Here is a 20808-nt window from a genome sequence, read left to right as displayed (position 1 = left end):
GTCAGAGTTTGCCAGAATATGTTTTGAATAAATCTGATAGCTATTAATTATCCATTGTTGATTTCTGGTGTTTGTAAACAAAATTAATTAGATTTGGTCTTGATGTGTTTGGTTCATAAATTTAGATAATCTTTAAGCTCTCCCTTTAAACATCTGTTATTTCCCATTTTGCCAGTACCCTGGAATCTCAGACACCTACTGTGTCCTAGTAAAGATTGTGCATATGAAATTACTTCAGTCAGTTCTCTTCAGCACTTCCAACTCAGTCAGTCTGAACACATAGAATGTATGTGGATACTCTTGGACTAGTTCCTTTTCAGAGCCAGTTGTTATTGTTAGTACTAATGGTTTCACAATTAGAATAGCTTTATTTTGTGATTGATTTTTAAACAACTGCTCAGTAAAGTGCTTGCTGTTGTCTCTACTGTTTTTTTGGGTTTTTTTCTGGCCATATTGTGTTTAAGCAAGACAGACTATGGATCTCTCAAAAGTAGCTTAAAGTTTACACATGAGGGCTCTTCCCTTGAATAATGGAATGTGTAAATTTAAAACCTCACAAGCTGAGGGTGACAGAAGAGTGATCTCTGTATTCTTGTCTCAGTGCTGTAGTCAGTAAGTCATTAGAATAAAATGACTAGGAGACATATCCTTTGGCTGCTACTCTTTACGAGGGAAATCTAGTTTCCAGAAATACAGTGGCGGTTTCTTCTAAAGGAGCTGGAGTGTCCAGTTTGCTGCTTAAGTTCTAGAGGGTAGTGAGAGTTCAGATATGCTTCTTCATCAAGTATTTTTTATGTGAACTAAGATGACTCTGGTAAAGGTATTGGTTTTTCTGTATCAGGCATCAGAAGACTCTGGTGGCTGGACTATACAGTGTAATTGGATGTATTACAGTACTTAGTTTGGAGATATCTGAGTAGATTGTGTATTTCTTTTAGACCCTTATTCTACATAATGAATATTTACAGAACTGTTAAAAAGAGGTCACTTAAGGTTTTTGATGTGTACTTGCTTATGTAGTTAAACTCCATATTTATTTAAATATAATGTTAATGTAAATTTTAAAGTCAGTAGGGACTTGAATTCAGGTGTTGTACCTAGTTTGTTTTTATTTCTTCTGCTGGTGCCAAAAGTTTTTGTGTAAAAATGTGTTCTGTTTAACTAACTTGTGTCCTTTGTTATACTGACTAAACTGTAGTGCTTATCTCCTTCCAGCCTTCCTGTTTGGATTAAACTGCATTCTAGGAACTTTGTAATATTTCTGTCTCTAAATCAATTTGTAACAAATAATCCATTTATGATAGAACTATATAAAAATATACAGGGCATCTAATTTAATGTTCCTATTACAGTCTTCTGTGTTTCTTTTTTTTATTTATTTTTTTTATTTCTTGCACAGTTTCACTTGGGAAAAAGATCGTAAATATAAGTTTTCTATTTTGGGCAGCCTTTTGCCTTTTTACTATTTATCAACTGCATTCAAGAGTAAATATTTTTTTTTTATTTTACAGAGAAAGAGTTGAAGAAGAGCACTTTATTACATCCAACCTTCAGCAGCTTAGATGAAGAGAGCAGCATTTTACAGAAGTCTGTCAGTTTAGAGTATGCTTTAAATAACCTCTCTGTAGAGGATGGTGGCAATCCACATTCCAGGAAAAAACGTTTTCTTTCCTATCCAAGATACGTAGAAGTGATGGTCACAGCTGACACCAAAATGGTTCGTCACCATGGGCAGAATTTACAGCACTATGTTCTAACACTGATGTCAATAGTAAGTAAGTTCTTATGTATGAGGAATTTTAATTATTTCTATTCTGTTTTCTTTTCTGCAATTTTCCTGTCTTCTGGTCTGATCAAATTCTGTAAAATAAAAAGAGATTGCATAAACATAAATAAAAAAGTTTGGTCAAAATTTAAGATTATGGATCTTTGCAGTTTAATGCAGTGTAGGGTGTGTAGATGAAATGAGGGGACCAATTTCCTGATTTTCTGTTGCTTTAGAGGAATTCTTAAACTTCAGGGAGTGAAAAATACAGATTAATTACAGCAGATGTTAAAATGGCACTGTGGAAAAAAAATCTTGATTATAGTAATCCTAGTTTTTCAATTTCTCAAGAAACTTCAGATTCATATGGGTCAGGCTTTGAGTTGATATCATTTATTTGTGATCTTTATGTAGTAAATTCTTTCTTGAACCAAAAGTCACTACTTGTATTGATTCAGAATATAGTAGAGTAAGCTCTAAAATCAAAAGTTTTACCATGACTTCAGTTGAACCATCAGAAACCATCAGTTTCCTAAGCATCTGTTAGGAAAAGGCATGCTGACATATCTTGCATTGTAATTATTTCTAGATTTCTGTCCTTATATCTATTCAAGAAGCTTAATTTATATTAAACTGCATCTAGCTCGGGGGCTAGCATATTAAAGCACCTAGCACATAAGTATCTACAGAGACATCTGCTTTTTAAATGGCTATTAACTTGATCAGTTACAGACATCTACTTTTGGATGAACAGAATAGCGCTCCAGTTTTCACTGTGATTAATTAATGTGCCTCATGGAAGTGCCCCATGCCATTTAAGATGTTGTGGGACATCTGATGTGGCCTCAGCTGCTGCATCACCAAGCTGTGCAAATCTCCTGTAAATCATGTGCTGTATCTGCCAGATGTGCATTCTGATAACCTGTAGTGTGTGAAGGGATGCTGGGTAACAGGCAATTAGACAGCTGAGCTGAATTCTGCTCACTCTATTATCCACATCTCCAGCTGAGAACTGTAGAGGTGCTGCCATCTATTACACGGATGATGTAGGCACCTAAATTTAGAACATGGAGTTTCCTTTAATTAGTTTATAAGAAAAAGAATGTTTTAAGGGGTATTAGCATGTATTATTGTGTCTTCTGAATTTTTCTACTTTCAGTGCTGTGAAGGTATGAAAGTTCATATATTATCAAAAAAATCCATACTGAAAGTTGTTTTTTCTCTTATAGTACAGATTCAGTTTGGAATTCCTTTCGAAACAATTGATGCCTAAGATGCCATTTTATTACAGTTACTTCCTTTATTAAAGAGGTGTACTAGGAAAAAAAGTGGTAAAGACATCACTTTAAAATAGAAGCTGTTTTTTACAGAACTTTACAATAAGATGAAATGGAACATTTATTATATATTTTTCATGAAGTCTTGTTGTGATTATAGGTTATGTAATTCCTGATTTTTTTTAAAGAAAACATTATTCCTGCATCTGTAGATGTTGTACATTCAAGTCCTATTCCTTACAGTTCAATAATTATCTTTTTACTTACACCATTGGACTTCTAGGTAAATAAGATAAGCATTGTATAATTGCTTTTAACAAGAACCTATATATAAACTGTCTTAAAGATTGAGTAACATACGCTGTATGAATGACAGAATACCAGTTCTTTTCTAAAAAACTTGTTGTTTCTTTCTTCTGCTTTCCTATCTGTACTGTAAAACCAGGGTTTTACACTTAATGCTGGTTTGGGGTAATAGCCTTCAATAAGCCACTACATCTTTAATATGAGTTTAATGTTTCTGAATACCACTGTAGGTGGTAAGATCTATTGCCTGCATATGTTGGCAGCTCTATTCCACATATGTATATGCAAAAGGTAATCTTGAAAGAAAAATTTTGTGAGATATTATTTCTAGTAATGTTGAGCTTTTATAAATGCAGATGTAAAAAATATAAATTCAGATATTAATTTTAAAAATATTTCTTTACAGTTCAGTTAATTCCATGCACTCTCCCTTCCCCTGCCTCCGCTTCCCCCACAGAATACATATCCCAGCTTTTATCCCTTCTCCTTGCAGCATTTCAGCAATGGCTTGGAATCACAGAACAATTGGAAGTCATCTGATCCAACCCTCTCCTGACATATATATGATTTGTCTAACAAATAATGTGTATGAGTATACAGCCTTCAGTCACTTCTTCTCCATAACAGTTATTTTTCAGTAAAAAGAAAAGTGAAGGGTAGGAAAACAAATGACTACCATTCCTTGCTATGTAATCTGCATTAGAATTTATCAGTATGCTGGTGGGTCATTTCTTGGCCCACAGCCTCTTAGTGTTTGATATAGAACCATTTTTAGTCTTATTTGATTGCCTGTAAAGGAAAGAAATGAAACCTTTAAATTTTATCCTTTCTGCCATTATACAGATAGCTTTGATTATTAAATTTTACTGGTGCTTATGTCTGGTCAAGCAACTTGTGTTATGGGAAATTGTCAGGTTGCTGGCCTTTTAAGTGAATCAAGCATTATACTTTACTCTTGTAATAATTCTGACACTTTTAAGGTTATTCAGTTCTGGCTTGGATTTTAAAGAAACCTAAAAACTTTAAGCATATAAATCGCATTAAATTTTAATGAAACTTAGACATCTAGCTCCCCGAAGAACCTTTGAAATCCTGGCCCATTTTTCTTTTATTTTCTTTGGAGCTTTTTTTAGCATCGACAAAGCCACCAAAGTAAACTTACTGCTGTTTTATGAGTGGAAAATAAGAACTGAAATATACTGCAAAATATTTTTAGGGTTTTAAGTGTCTTGTCACTCATCCAATTCAACCTGAAAAGGCTTAGCTCTCAGCATGCAAGTAATCCCATTGAACTGGAACTGGAATGCATTTCTCATTTCTTTAAAACTGCATAAATGTTGGCAGTATGAGTATTCACATTACTTACATTTTATCTTGGAAATACTTACTTATTCTGAATGAAATATGTACTTCAAGATAGAAGTACTACCTTTGCCATAGGATTTTATGAAAAGCTTTATTGTATTTCAACACAAAGAGTGCCATTATTTAATGTGAAACAATAAATAAAACAATAAGAATGCTGTAATTGCTTAACTTGCACTCTTTCTTCTTGTTCCTCCAAGCATTGTATCAGCAGAGCAGGCAGTAGGCACTGTCTTAATAGATTTAGTAACTGGAGGACTTTATCTTAGACTGTGTTCTTAAAGTTCAAAGCCCCAAACATGAAGGCTTGATCTTAGCAACTGAAATAATTCATTAAGACATTGGAGTTTACTATAAAATTCAAAACTACCTGAAATTTGCTTCCATGAAACATTTTGAGGTACTGTCCTCATTTTCTGAATCAAGAACCTGGTTACTGACATCCTTTTAAGTACTGTACTGCTTACATAGTTTGGTAGTAAAAAAACTACTTGGTCTGTTCTTAGTCTGCTTGCAGCAAAAACTTTGTAATCTTGCCTTTCTGGAAAGTAATCATGACATGTAAAACCACCTGTGGTAGGGCTGTAATGGCCAGCCTGGATTGTGAACTTGGCTGACTGCCAAGTCATGTGAGTGCAAAAGTGGCGCATGGGAGGGGTCCAGCCATGCATTCAAGGAGAGGATTGAGACATCATCAATTTAGATCATTTAACTTGCAATGAGACTATGAAACTATGAAGTGGTGTTGGATCATGGTAAAACAACACTATTATAATACGGTGTTAAAAGCTGGTGCTTTTGATTTTCATTTAGACAAAATCTTTAGTCAAAAGTTTTAGGGTTACCATCTTTTACTGACATATGAAATGGAAGGTAATGAGTAGTAGGTCTTAAGAGCAAAAGATTTTTCCAGTTAGAGTCTTGTTTATACTTTTTTTTCCCATTGTCATCGTCAGTATTGATCATGAAGTATTTTCCATATCGATAGACTGTGTACACCAATGTGCCCCATTTTTAAAACCAGACAAATTATTTTATCTTAATATATGTAGGGTAAATTCAAAGAAAGTTCTTATACTTTCTTTGCAGTTCATACTATACAAGAGTTAACAGTTCATCTTTCCAGAGCACACTGGGAAAGCGTAGATGCATCCTGGCCTTTAAGAATGTTTGGCGTTACTGATTTTGCCTATAGTCAACATTTAAAAATAGGCAGTAGACCTAAGTAGTTTGTAGGTTAATAATTTAATTTGTATGACTACCATCTGAAAGGCAATGAGTATAGTTACATCCAAAATTTAGAGGTGAATATGGTGTTCCTTGTATCTGTTTCTTAGAACCTCAGTAGCCTATTTTGCCCCTTTCTCATTCAGATTATTGTATTAGTATTAAAGCTACAGGAATGTTCAGTGCTTTTTGTCTCTCATCTAGTAAAATCTAGAAGGCCAGGACAAGGCATGTTTTTCTTGGCATATGCCAAGACTATACCTTGTTATGTTTCTTCTGTGTATATAAAACCCCATGATCTTGTGCATTTGGCGTGGTTAAAATGAAAGTGTGCATTTGTTTATGCACCAATGAATATACATAGCTGGAAACAATTATTGTCAAAGTATCCTTCATATGAATTCTCTAAGCTGGCCTTCTTACTTATCTTGACAGACATGTGGGTATCTATAGGGGTATAAAATCCTACTATTTTAGTTGTAACTGTCCTTGTATTGCAACTCCAGGGTGCCTGTGTGTTAAATGTCACAATGATACCTCACTACATCTTGAGGTCCACCAACTAATACAGAGGTATTAGTGTGCCCAGGTAGTCAAGAAAGCCAATGGCATCCTGTCTTGTATGAGAAATAGTGTGGCCAGCAGCACTAGGGCAGTGATTTTTCCCTTGTACTCGGTACTGGTGAGGCTGCACCTTGAGTGATGTGTCCAGTCCTGGGCCCCTCACTCCAAGACATTGAGGGGCTGGAGCATGGCCAGAGAAAGGCAGCAAGGCTGATGAAGAATCTGGAGCACAAGTCGTGTGAGGAGTGGCTGAGGGAGCTGGATGTTTAACCTGGAAAAAGGAAGCTCGGGGGAACATTACCACTGTGTACAACTACCTGTCAGGAGATTGTAGTGAGTTGGGGGTCAGTTTTGTCTCCCAAGTAACAAGTGAAGGACCAGAGAAAATGGTTTCAAGCTGCACCAGGAAGGTTTAGAAAAAATTATGTCATAGATAGGGTTGTGAAGCATTGTAACAGGCTGCCCTGGGAAGTAGAGTCACCATCCCTGGAGGTAAGTAAAAGATGTGCAGATGTGGTGTGTAGGGATAGAGTTTCATAGTGGACTTGGCATGTGTAGTTGAATCAGTGATTTTAAGGGTCTTTTCCTACTTAAGGGATTCTATTTTACAATATGGAGGCAGGCACATACTTGCCTGTCTTAACATTTCACTGCTGTTAGTACTATTTACTACTATTTTTGTCTAAGTAGTGGTCGTTATTGATTAGATATTCAATGATTAGACTTGTCTCCATTAATTTCTCTTCAGTAGTAATCATTCACGAAGTGTTCCTAAGGTGAAGTCTTGGTACTGTTCAGTTATGACAAAAGCCTTGCTTTAAACTGCTTGGGACCCATCTCATATAATAAGAATAGGAGCAAGGAAAATAAGGAGGCTTGTTGCCAAGCAAGGCTTCTGTTTCTCTGAGTAGCTTCTAACTGCTAGAGAAGCCTGTCTATGGCTGTGTCTTGTGAAATGATTTTTTAATGTAGTTTCTTTTAGATTCTGAAAGGAAGGATGCATTGACATTGTGCTGTCACGATGACACGATGGCATTTGATATGATCTGATTATAACTGTGGTACATATTTTCACTGAAGAGTTGTAGATGGTGATGATCATGACTGTTACCATCTTCTGAGTTATTGCAATATTAAAGGGATTTCTTTACACCCATCTCAATTGCAAGTTAGGGACAGAACATAGACATTCCTGACGCAGTGTCCCCAGCTGGCAACTAAGACCCCCACTTGCTTACTCCCCCACCACCAGGATCAGGGAGAGAATCAGAAAGGTAAAAGCTAGAAACTGGTGGGTTGAGATAAAGACAGTTTAATGGGAAAGCAAAGAATGAATTCACTGCTTTCCCATGGGCAGGCAGGTGTTCAGCCATCTCCAGGAGAGCAGGGCCCCATCACATGTAATGGTTACTGGGGAAGACAAATGCCATCACTCCAGACATCCTCCCTTCCTCCTCCTTCCCCCCAGTGCATACACTGAGCATGATGTCACATGGTCTGGAATCTCCCTTGGTCAGTTTGGGTCACCTGTCCTGGCTGTGTCTCCTCCCAGCCTCCCAGCACCCCTAGTCTCCTCCCCAGTGTGGCAGTACCAGAAACAGGAAAGGCCTTGGCTCTGTGTAAGCTCTGCTCAGCAATAACAAAAACATCTCTGTGTTACCAACCCTGTGTTCAGCACAAATCTAAAACATAGCCCCATACCAGCTACTATGAAGACAATTAGTTCAACCCTAGCCAAAACTGACCCAAAAGGCAACACTGTTTCCAAATTTTGCCTCCACTAAAGCACTCCACTAGGTGACTTGTGGAACCTCTACTTGATTAACTCACGGGATAGTATATCAAAGAGGACTTGGGTGGGAGACCAGTAAATGACCTAAAACTTACAGGGGAAAAAAATGGTAAGTCTCAGGCATAGGTGTACATGTGCAAGTTTGCATGAGACATCTTTGCTGCCATTAGGTCCAATTGTGGAAGCCAGTTTTGTACAGAAATGTTCATGAAACAGAATAGGAATAGCACCAACAGAAGTAACATGGCTCGTTCTCTTTTGCTGAAGCAGTGACTACTTATATACCTCATGACTTCAGACAAGTTTTGGGTCTTAAGAAGTATATGATGGAATCGGTATGACACTGGAAAAAGTGAAGGAGAAATCTCTCAAATCCTGGATATCTAACATGTTTTCAGCACTGTGGTGATACATAAGAGATTTTGGAGCCTGCAAAAGACATACAAGCTATGAAGTGATACCGTGTTTCTTTCAGGGGATATGGATGTTTGTATTTTCTTGGTACTATGGTTGTGTGTAACAGACAAGAGGAAAGAAAAAGAGGTCTTGTGATACAATGTTTAGGGGGAAAAAAAAGGAAGGAAAAAAAGAGCTGAACAAGATATCTAATTAGATTTGGATATATCATTTACTTACCTTCCAGCCTCTAGGTGTACTTACTTGTTTATGAGCATTTTTCTTAATAGGGCATTTTGCCGCTATTCACACTCACACTTTCATGGACAATTGCAGCAGTGTTGTCAAGAGAAACTAAACTTTGTGACCAAGTTGCTTCCAGTCAACTGGCAGCCACAGCTGTCTGACTTAATCTTTCAAAATTCCATGAAGATAAAAGCTGTGATCCTTCCACTAAGGTGTAACTGGTTTCATATATATATATGTATGTATGTATGTATATGTATATATAATTTTTTTCCATTCTTTGTTGCCTCTGGTGCAGAGGCTGTTTTTAAGAGTTTGAAAAATCTCTTGAAATTAATTTCACTTTATCTTGGCTATTACCTCCTACCTCTATGAAGCTTGTATTTAGATCACTGTAAAGCAAGTAGATCTGGAAATTGTAAAGAAATGGTATAGTCTATTAAATTCCTATCCTCTTTCATCATTCTTTTTCATGAATGCTTCCAATAAGAGATGATTGGGAGGCGTATCCTTAGAATACAGGAGCAGGGAGTACTTACCTCCTAATTTTTTTTTTTCCATAAAAATAAGAACCTTATATTCCAGAACTTTGATAGTTCCCTGCGTCATTATATAATTTCAAGTCTCAGTGGTTTATTTTAGTCTGCCTAGTTGCTTAGGTAAATCTTCAAGTTTGATTTGTGGCTATCAGTTTTCAGGACTTTTCTCTTCACATGTGTTCAACCGTGCTGAGAATGTATACTGAACTTTACTGGTAAGGGCATCTTGTTATCAGCATAAAATCTTGCTCTTTGATTTTTTGAAAACAGTGGTAATAACTGAATGTTTGGAGGTCATGAAAGTGCTCATGGGGCATAGGATCCATAGTTTGACTCAAACATAGGATTAATGAGAGTAGTGTTATTTTACATTTTGCATGAACTTACTTGCTCTTATAATGGAAACAGGTGTGTTTCAGATTTTGGCAGGAGTTGCTGACCTCTGGCATCTACATGACATTATTTCAGTCCTCAGCTATTCTTCAGAGAGATAACCAGTACATAATTCAAATGGTGCATAGATACAGTGTTGAAAGTCCTGAAACAGATTCTCTTCAGGAATGCAGTGAGATATTTTTCTCTGATATACTTACTCGGTCTAATGCATCTCCTCTGAGGTATGAGTAACTAGTTTTGTGTTTTGAAGATACACTTTTGCTCAAATATTTTAAATGGGCATTGGATCAACAGGCAGGAAGGAGGACTCTTGACTGTGTTTTGTGTTGGTTTCTTTGCCTTCTGTATGTTTCCAGATTTTGTTAGCAGGATAACCTTGACAGAAAGCACTTGCACAGCAGTAGAAGATTTTTTTCAAGGAACTATTAGTGTGTATGAGGGAATGTCCATCAGCTACAGTGTAAGTACTACTACAATCATGAACAAGAACTGCTAAGTTTTAGTTACAGTAAGGCTCCAGCCTCAACTCCTTGCCTGGATCATTCTAACCACCCAGGGGCAGAAATTATATCTACTATAACAGAGGAGGCATTTGGGAAACTTAAGGCTAATTTTGCACTGAAGGTTGAAAGTTACAGTTTAGGCATTATGTGGTTTCAGCTGAACTTAGTTAACTCTCCCATTTAGTTCTCAATCCCTTTGCCTGTAATACCTGATATATATAGCTTCAGAGTACTGGAGAACTCATGTATTGTTTTGTTGATTATGTCACTTCCTCAGATGATCTGCCTGCTCTTTACTTGACAGCCAGTGAAATGCATCTGGTTCCTGAGTTTCAGACCTTTCTGTTCCAAAACCAGACATTAACTAGACTGATTTGCAAGTTAATTAAGAGATGTTTCTGGCTAATGTAGTGGCATTCTGTGATGGAGTAACTGCATCAAGGGCAAGGAAAGAGCTCTGCCTGGCCATCTGTAAAGCCTTTGATACAGTCCCCCACTACAATCTGGCCAGTAAATTGGAAAGGTATGGATTTGCTGCATGGACTGTTAGATGGATAAGGAATTGACTGGATGGCCAGTCCAAAGGGTTATTATCAATGGCTCAATGTCCAAACAGAAACCAGTAATGAGTGGTGTCCCTCAAGAGTCTATGTTGGAACTTACACTTTTTAATATCTTCATCCGTGACACTGGCAGTGTAATTGTGCACACCCTCAGCAAGTTTTCAGATGACACCAAGTTCAGTGATTCAGCTGAGTTGCTTGAGAGAAGGGTTGCCATCCAGAGTGACCTTGAGAGGCTTGAGGAGTAGGTCTGTCTGAATCTCATTAAGGTCTACAAGGCCAAGTGCAACAACCATGTCCAGTGAAAGTAGTCTGTGTTAATGCTATACACATGTAATCTTCTTGTATAGGTTTATGATGTAGCACATTGTCAGTTGTAAGTGCCTCTTATATCAGCTTAAATTGTATTAGAATCAATCCTTGGAACAAGTGTCTTCCAATCCTTGGAATAAGCCAAAGATCCTCACAGATCTCATTTCACATTCCTCTCTGATATGATTTTGGAATGCCATATGAACCCATATTCTGTTTCTTCTTTGCTGAAGAGAAATAAAACTTGAAAGAGCTGGGCTGGAATTAGCCTGCCTTTGCCTCATACATCTAAAAATTAGACATCTTGTCTCCTTCCATAGTAAAGGGATGAAGAAGTGAAATAGCTGCTCTTCCTGTCTTGTATGAAAATATATGTTTAAATACGTATTTCTAGGTAGTCATGTCTACAGAACAGTTCATCCCTTCTCATTCTCAATTGACCATTGGTGGAATTTGCTCCTTGTTTAGTTACATGAGTTGAGATGGATGTGATAATTGCATTACTATAAGACAGCAGTTCCTACAGGAACATGCCTTGACTGTGAGGAGGATAAATATCCAGAAATATATTTTCTAAGTTTATCAAAGTGGATCTCAAAGTATAAGAACACATTATGAGCTTGATGGTGGTAAAGTAATTTTGATATTAGAAAAACGATAGTTTATTCCACTCTGCCTAAATTGTGCTTGAGCATTTCAGATATCTTTTGTAAAGGCTTCTGAGTTTGTCCAAACCCAGTGGATTCAGCACTTCAGTGAGTATTTGAGAGATGTTCCTTATTCCCACCTAACAATAATTGGATACTTGCTGGTTAGTAACCAAGAAAGGAGTCCATATGGAAAGAAGCAAACAATAGCTGTACTGCTCTGAAATGTGTTCTCCACATGGGTTCTGAAGCTCTGGCTCTTCTCTACTCTCATTGAATCCTCTCCTTGCAGCTTGTTTGTCAACCAAGAAATAGGGACATGCTGCATATTGAGTTCTCTTCAGTTTAGAGAAAGGTGGGGTATGAGCTGGGAGCCAGTGCTTTGTCAGTTTTAAGTTTTAGCAGTATTACTTGACCTCAGGTAAATAGAATTTATAGACTACAAGGCTGTGGTTTCACAAGCAGTTTGAGCTCATTCAAGTTGCTCAGAAGTCTTCTGAAGTAAGTCTGTGCTTCTACCCCTTTCCGTCAGCCAGCACTTGTGTTGGAGACTGCACCAGAAACGAGAGCATATTGACCAGTATAAAGTGATCTAAAAAAACCCGATTTTGCAGCTGGATCAGTTCCTTGATCACTTTGTAGCCTTGCAGCCTTAGCACAAGCTTGAAGGGAGGAAAGGCAGTACTACTGTGTTTGATGGCAACTCTTGCTTACATAAGGCTGTCATTCGACTACTGCTTTAAGCCAGAATTCAGATGGATGAGATATCTGAAACTGTTACTTGTAATGTGTAAACTTTTTACTGCTTTTATGAAAAATAACTTTCAAAGTAGTTCACTTTGGTGTATGGAATTGACTCATGATTTTTACTGTCTGTCTGCAAGAGTATGTATAAAAATGACTGTTGGGTATATAAATACAAATTTTATGACTGTGGAAAGATGCCTTTATATGTGTCATGTGTATTGTCAATACAGTAATACAACTCAGTCTGGCTTCCATTGAAAACAAGGTAAAAACTTATTTGCTCAAGGTTACTTTTTAAAGCTCTAATATTTCAGGTATTGATTATACAAATCATCCATATAAAGCAACTTATGCCTCACAGTCACAGTAGCATTACTTTTTTCCTTTCGTTGATATCAATAAACTGTATAATAAGTGTCCTTTTTACATTAACATTTCGCCATGATGTCTGTCTGTTTGGAAATGAATGTAGAATTGAAGATATTCGGATATTAAAAACTGAGAAACTCTTTTTTTTTTTTCCTGTCATCATATCCTTGGGTAGAAGGTACAGTTGGATGCATGAGATAGCTGTTATATAGTGGCTTGGTTTTCTTTGGTAATTTGTTTGTTTCATTAAGAGTGATAGATTACCAGGTGAGTTTAATACTTTCTTCTTCTTTTTTTTTTTTCTCTTTAGGTTGCAGCAATCTATAAAGATTCAACTATTGGAAATCTTATTAATATAGTTATTGTCAAATTAATTGTAATTCACAATGAACAGGTAAGAAAAACAAATATTTAAAAGATTTCATTCTTATACAAGAAACAAAATGTATGAACTTGCATTGTAATTACAAAGCTTAATTTCTTTAGTTTAAATATAAAATATTTTCTTAAACTATATAATTTTTTTTAAATAGGAAACAAACTGTCAAATGCAAGGTTAACTTCAGGTCCTGTATTTAATGCCTCTATTTTCCTGTCTCTGTATTAGCATATCCAGTTGATCTATACTGACATAAATCAGATAGTATGTTGAAGCTTATGTCAGAACTAACTGAAGTGTGGTTATGCTCATGGAAACATGGCAGGAAAATGGCAATTTTTATAGAGGGTTTACATGGAAGGCTTTCAGCCCTAAGAGCTGTAATATTTTAAGATTGTAAGAACTACTTGCTTTTCAGATACACAGATCTCATATATTTATTTATCTAAGAAATGTCTTGTCACTATATTTTTCTAATATTTAACCCATGGTAAATGCTCACATACATTGTTTAGAATAATGGGTTCATGTGACTGATGACTTGTAGCTAAATTCAGATCTGACCCTTCAAACAAATCTGCTGAGGGAATTCTTATGTGGAGTCCTGCTGACTTTCTTTCAATGCACAAGTCATTACTTTGCAGATTAGCAGCACAAATGACAATGCAGTAAGTGCAAGTGCATGAATATTAAAGCCCTTATTTGATGTTTTTGGCCATTTCTTGCTTAGGAAGGACCAGCTATCACTTTTAATGCAGCTACCACTCTTCGTAACTTTTGCTTATGGCAGCAAGCACAAAACACTTTGGATGATACTCACCCTTCTCATCATGATACTGCTGTTCTCATCACTAGGTACAGTATCTAAAATAGCCACAGTCACCCAGCTAGGTGAGACAAATGCTTCAGTTTTGTTTTTAGAATATAATCTTTTAACCATTCCACTGACATTCTTTATAGATAAGTGAATAACACTATCTTGCCCTTCCAAAACACTGATTATCAATAGGTGAGCAATTGCTCTGACATTGCCTTGTTGATAGATAAGCATCTGATGATCCTTCCGTTAAAAATGATAGAAACTAATTAGACCTGAAAGTGTTGCAAGGAAATCAAATCTTTAGCTGTAGTACATACATGTGATAGAGGAATGTTGTATGTAATACAGTCAGCTGAAGGATGCAGTGGTGGACAGCTCCTGGTAGCCCTGATGTAATCAGAAGTATTGAAAGCTTAAAATGGAAAGCATATAAATATTAGTATGTTTTGTTCCTGTACACCAATCACCTCAGTGAGGGTTCTGATGTTCATTCATTCGAATAATCTCTTTTTCAGTCTTTTCGCTAGTTTTTCCCTCAGTGTTCAAGTTTCAAGCGTACTGCAATCCACATGTTTTTCGGCATAATTTCATACCTGATCTACCTTCTGCATTGTAGAGAAAGAATGTAATAAAGTTTTATTCTTTGCATGCTAGATAAAAAGCAGTACTGTGGGCTTAGTGTGGTGAATTTAATTACCTCTTTCACCAGAATACAACTTGTTTGAATGGCCTGTAACATTAAAAATTGAGAATCAGATTTGCAATCACTATAACTAGTATAGCAACAGTGAAATACTTTAAAAATATTATTTTATATGTTGTAATGATTTGAAATAAATCTTTTCTTTCAAGGGAAGATATCTGCAGAGCTAGAGAGAAGTGTGATACTCTTGGTGAGTTACTCTTTTTCATCAGTATGATCTTAAATATGAGAATATCAGTGTGAGGAGAAAAAATCTGTTAGCAATAAGTCAGAAAACAGATGCAAAATTCAAGCCATGCAGACAAAAATAATGGTTTCACATTTCTTACTGCTGTTCTCTCCTGGCTTTTACTTCGGAGCAAGGTGGTTTTTCATTTTGTGTAAATTTGATGCATCTTTGAGGCATGCCTTCCAACCTGACTGCCATAGCATTCACTGTAATACATGGCAATAGGTGAAAATTCATTCTCTTAAGCTTTTATTTAAGGATTCAATTTTGCAGGTTTAGCAGAGCTAGGTACAATGTGCGACCCACTACGCAGTTGTTCTGTAAGTGAAGAAAATGGATTGAGTGCTGCTTTTACTATAGCACATGAGCTTGGACATGTGTAAGTACCTTTTTCCTGGCAGGTAATTTTATTTTTTTTTTATTTTCTTTTTAAAAATGACTAATTTTCAGCAGTGGGCTTTGCATTTCTAAGAGGGTGTAGTCTGATATGTCCTTTTAGAAAAGTCATTATTTTTCCCCCTTGCAGTGAACCAGGTAAAGAAATTCTGGTTGGTATTCTGAATTTTAGGAAAAACTTTCCAAAGAGATGAATTCTGTCCTTTTGTCATATGAACTGGTTGGGACACTGGACATACCCTAGGTAGAGCAACGTAGTCCTGTTAACTCTAAGTGTATTCTAGCCCTGTTCGGAATTTACCTTTAAGAAAAGACAATTGTTAATATAACACAGATATATTCTTCCTTGTGTTTGATCCTTTCAGAATACAGTAGAGTAACACAAAGAGAAATACTTTACACTGAACAATAAGAGGAGATGACAGCATTTTATTTTATGAAGCATACCTCATCAGTGATGGCAGAAAGGTGCTATACTCTAGCTCCATGAGCATGCCACAGTGTAGGTAACGACGATGTTACAGAGCTCAGTAGCTAGCTTGTTCATTTTCATGTTCCTGCAAGCCCACTTAGACACACGCTATTTGTCTTGGTGTTTGAACTGAGACAGTAAAATAAGATGATGTGTTAGTTGCATTAAGCATGGTATGGATGTGCTCTGCGGCTTTTGTTACTGAATAGTAAGAGTTATGATCTGAGTATTGGGGTTGCATGTTGTGGACAGACCGGCCATAGCCTGTGTATTCAGTTGGAGAGATGGGTTGTTCCTTTAAAGTGGCACACTCGTAAAACACTGGAATTTTTCTGGTAAGCTAAAAGATTATGTTTATGGTAAAATTCTTCCTGTACCCACCACTATATAACTAGGAGCATTTGGATAAGGGGATAATTATGTAAGGCGTTTTAAAGATACCTATTGCCAAAAGGTCAGATAGATTTACTAAATGAGTCCCATTCAATTTTAAGACATTTTCAAGCTCGTAACTCAAGCATTTGCTGCTACAGTGTAGAGAGTTTCAAGTAATTATTGCTGAATTTGTTTTGGAGTTTATCTGTTTTGCTTTTTAGGTTTAATGTGCCTCATGATGATAGTTTTAAATGTAAAGAAGCTGGAATTAAAAACCAGTATCATGTGATGGCTCCAACGTTAAATTATCATACAAGTCCATGGACCTGGTCAAAATGCAGTCAAAAATATATCACTGAATTTCTTGAGTGAGTGTCAATATAATGCTATGATTTGGAGTGAGTTTTTTTTATCTGGTTTGTTTTTTTGTTTTTTTTCCTTACCAATTTCATTTATTTCTGAGAAGTATTTTAGAGGTATTGCTTAAGTATAGTTTTTGCACTGTTCTTTGGTTTAACCACTGACTTGCAGGGCCTCAGTCCTCCAGAAAAATACATATATTTAACTTTTTCTGGGAATTATGACTTCATAAAAGTTGCACTGAACATGCAAAGCTTAGAAGGTTTTTTGTTAAGGTGGTGATATTGTTTATTGAAAATACCTTTAGGATTATTTTAGTAGGTTAGAATACGCCCCCTTTATTTTCTAAAGTTTTTGTGTTAAAAATAAGTGATAAGTATAATTTAGGCAGTACCATTTTTCCCTTAAAAAAAACAACGAGAAAAAATCCTCACAATTTATTTGGTGGATCTAAATGCAAAATACAAAAAAGGAAAATCAAGTGGCATGGTACATTTAATTATTCATTAATTCAATTAAGTCATTGTATATGCAAGCAGGCATGGAAACCCATAACTCCACTGAGATATGCGTGTGTAAATGTTTTGAGAATAGTGAGAAGGTTCCCAATGAATTGAGTGATTTATTCACATTTTGTTCCTGTTTTACAACAGTACTGGTTATGGTGAATGCCTCCTAGACAAACCTAGTGGAGGAACCTATGATCTTTCCTCTCAGCTCCCTGGGTCAGTGTATGACGTCAACAAGCAGTGTGAGCTTACATTTGGTATTGGGTCACAAGTATGCCCTTACCTGGTGAGTGAAAACCAGACAAAGTCATGCTAAAGACAAAATCTATACTAAAAATTACTGAAAATTACTGGTTTGGGAATAATTTTATCCTGAAATAAGTAGAATTTCAGGTTACACCGTTTTGAAGTGGAAGAGTTCAGTAGACAGTGTTGCAATTTTACATGTGAAAAATCTATAGCTGTAGAAAGCAGGTTGCATTAATTTTCATTTCCATATCTGTGAATGTGCTAATTCCTTTAAGATATCTAAAGCTTCATAAACTAAGATTTCCTGCAACAACTGAAAGGGATTTATTTCAGCACTTCCTGCAAATGTTTTCACAGTACAGGTCATATCTTACATTAGCACATCTTGCTTCTCTGCTGATTTTAATACTTTTTAGACACTTATAACGTAAAAATAAGCTATCTCAAATATTTTTTCTAAATGTTTGTTCCAAAATGTAGATTGCCTCTCTTTTTCAGAGTCAAAAATACTTTCATGCCTGACAGAGTGTATATTTTGTATACAAAACTGAGATATGGAAAGATAACTTGACCGGATTAGTACTGAAACTTAAGTTTGTATTTTGAAAACTTAATCTGGCCATTGCAATATAAACACAAATACAGCATTATGACTTTATTCATTGATGACAGGATTTTATGTAGAGTTAGATTTTGGACCAACTTGTAAAATATCCCTACCAGTATTGTATGTCTTGTTGGAGCTGTTTAAAGAAGAGAATTTAAGATTCGGACTGAATTAAGTGGAGATTTTTGTTGAGGTAAAATGTTGTTTAAGAGGAGTCAGGCTCTATGGAAATATTAAAGAAAAGGAACAGGGGGCTTCAAACACCTGAAAATGGTCTGAAGACTGCTTTGTAAATTTTGTAGTCCGTAAAGGTTATTTGTCAGTTAAGAGTCTTTTAGCAATTTGAAAATGAGGCTTTCTCTTTAATTTTCTAGTTAGTACATTTAATTTCTGTTAAATTCACTTGGAGTCTTTTTCTGGGGGATTATATGGAAACTGTTCTGTGTAGTGTTAACTGTAACCTCTTACATATTTTTAAATAAAATTTTCTGCTTAAGTAGAAAATGAAATTATCTATTAATCTGATGGGATCAATTCCACATTCCTGTCTGGCTTTAAGCAAAATCTATTTTGGTTTTGTGGGGTTTTATCTTTGAAAAATGGTAGTACAATAGCAAACACTAAGCTTGCACAGTGTGAGAAAATAAAAATAATCACAGCTAATGTCTAAAATGGTATTGCAGCTGCAACAAAAGTAATCCGGTTTTCTTTTTAGAAACAATGCAAACGTTTATGGTGCACAAGCACAGAAGGTGTTCACAAGGGTTGTCGCACTCAGCACATGCCTTTGGCTGATGGAACAGTTTGTGGTGTAGGGATGGTAAGCCTTGTTTTGTTTCTCAGTACTTTCAATTTTGGATGTAGGTGAGAAAGATCAGTGCTTGCCGTGTGGCAATACTATGCCTATAGAATATTGATTGTGTGAAAATTACTGACTATACCTGCAGCTTCTCTTAGTACTGTGATCTTGTGACATAAAACCCCACAGTTTGTCTGTTCAGAGTAATTATTAAAATTTACACATGCCACACTAGTTAAAAATAGGTGAAAGAAGTTAGGGAAAAGTTGACATCTTTCCTTCTGTTTTCAGTGTTCAGCTCATGCATAGTAAGTTGTTTTTTTCCTGATCAGTAGTGTCCAAAGTAGAATTATCTGTAATATGACATCCCTAAAGTGTGTTTCCCCCAGTTCATCTTGTTGAGGCTTTTTATTGAAAGAGAACAAAGTAAGTATGAGTCACTTCTGTACACTTGTGTGCTTTTTTGGAAAGAGGGAGTCTTTTGGATTAACATCTAGTCTCAGTAGTTATTTGTATCTTTTGTGTCTGTTTCAGAGAAAATACGAAATCGTGTGTCAGTATCTCTTCACCCACTCCAGGAAGTGCCTTAAGCACACACAATGTGTTCATTTTCTGTCTTGCCTATTGTAACATAATCCAGGATACTTGGGTCTGTTCAGTACTAAAACCAAGATCTCTCTTCTCATTTATACCCCAATATGTAAGACCTGCTGGCTGCTAGAAGTATGGATTGAATGCTTCAACAGATAAAAAAAAAAAAAAAAAAAAAAAAAAAAAAAAAAAAAAAAAAAAAAAAAAAAAAGTGGAAACTGTGTTTCCTAGATTTGCTCATTGGTTTATTTGGTAAAGAGTTTCTGGGTGATAAGGGTGCCACTCACTGCTTCCTCATTTGCAAGTTTTTGAATGCAGATCCTGATCTGTAAACCTGGACAATACAGCCTTTCTTGGGCTGTCTATAAGGGTCATAAATATCTAATTGGTAGATATAGTCTAGGCACTTACAGAACATTGATAGAAACAGAAGTAATGATGGAGGCTAGTTGTATCCAGTTTCTAGTGAATATTTGAGGCTTTGAGTTTTGGATTTGTATGTAGTTTGGGAAGTGAACAGAAATGAGGTGCTTAAGTTCTTTACTGGTCTAGTATTTGGCTTCTTCATGTCTCACTTCACCACCAGCAAACAGAAGTGTTTTTTTACTTGTCAGGGTATTGTGATACTAAATATTTTTGAGATTTTTTTACATGGCCAGGTATGACAGTGATTATCTTAAGTGTGGTTGGTTTTTATGTTGAGCTGCTTTTATATAGTAGTGTGCCTTGGCAGCTTCAGGGGCTATGGGAGCAATATTAATTTTTTAAAAAATAATTTTATATGTTCAAAAATTGTTAAAAATTCTAATTTGATTTCTATGTACAATAATAGGCTGCTACATTTCACTCAGTTATTTCTAAATTTCCCCTAATAACTTTTAATCTTTAAAAACTCTATGTTTGGTAAGACAATATTAGTGAGGAATTTGAAAATAGTGTCTTAATGGATAACAAATTTAGTGGGTAAGCTGTCTCAAATGGCTTCTTTCTGTCTTGCGAGATTAGAAAAAGCTACTTGAAGGCTGTAGTGGAAGCTTTGCTTGATTATAGCCTATGCATGCCGTTGGTGTTACAATATTTAACCCATTTTTCATTCAGTCACTCATCAGAAAAGAAGTTCATCTTTTATGTAGACTTCATTTGTAATCTTCAGTTAAATTGACTCTAATTTGCCAACATCAGAGGATTTCTTTTATATAAGAATACAAAAACCTATTTTATGTAATTAGTGCAGTGGAACCATTTTTCTCTAGGAAGTAAGGAGCTAATTACAGTCATTACCTCTGAAAGATGTAAGAAAGAAGA

General features: G+C 36.0%; 1 protein-coding gene across 1 annotated transcript in view; it reads left to right on the top strand.

Annotated features, from left to right (window-relative positions):
• Nucleotides 1-20808, top strand: part of ADAMTS20 (ADAM metallopeptidase with thrombospondin type 1 motif 20) — an 88986-nt gene that overhangs the window by 14020 nt on the left and 54158 nt on the right. The window contains exons 4-11 of the mRNA XM_066183111.1: nucleotides 1512-1771; nucleotides 13325-13408; nucleotides 14124-14248; nucleotides 15066-15106; nucleotides 15419-15524; nucleotides 16610-16756; nucleotides 17402-17543; nucleotides 18829-18933. Coding sequence (XP_066039208.1) covers nucleotides 1512-1771; nucleotides 13325-13408; nucleotides 14124-14248; nucleotides 15066-15106; nucleotides 15419-15524; nucleotides 16610-16756; nucleotides 17402-17543; nucleotides 18829-18933 — 1010 coding nt within the window. The remainder of the gene's footprint in view (nucleotides 1-1511; nucleotides 1772-13324; nucleotides 13409-14123; nucleotides 14249-15065; nucleotides 15107-15418; nucleotides 15525-16609; nucleotides 16757-17401; nucleotides 17544-18828; nucleotides 18934-20808) is intronic.

The sequence above is a fragment of the Chamaea fasciata genome, unplaced genomic scaffold, assembly GCF_029207755.1.
Source record: "Chamaea fasciata isolate MVZ Bird 193981 ecotype frontalis unplaced genomic scaffold, bChaFas1.0.hap1 SCAF_5, whole genome shotgun sequence".
Lineage (NCBI taxonomy): Eukaryota > Metazoa > Chordata > Aves > Passeriformes > Sylviidae > Chamaea > Chamaea fasciata.
This window is presented reverse-complemented; position numbering and strand designations above follow the sequence as displayed.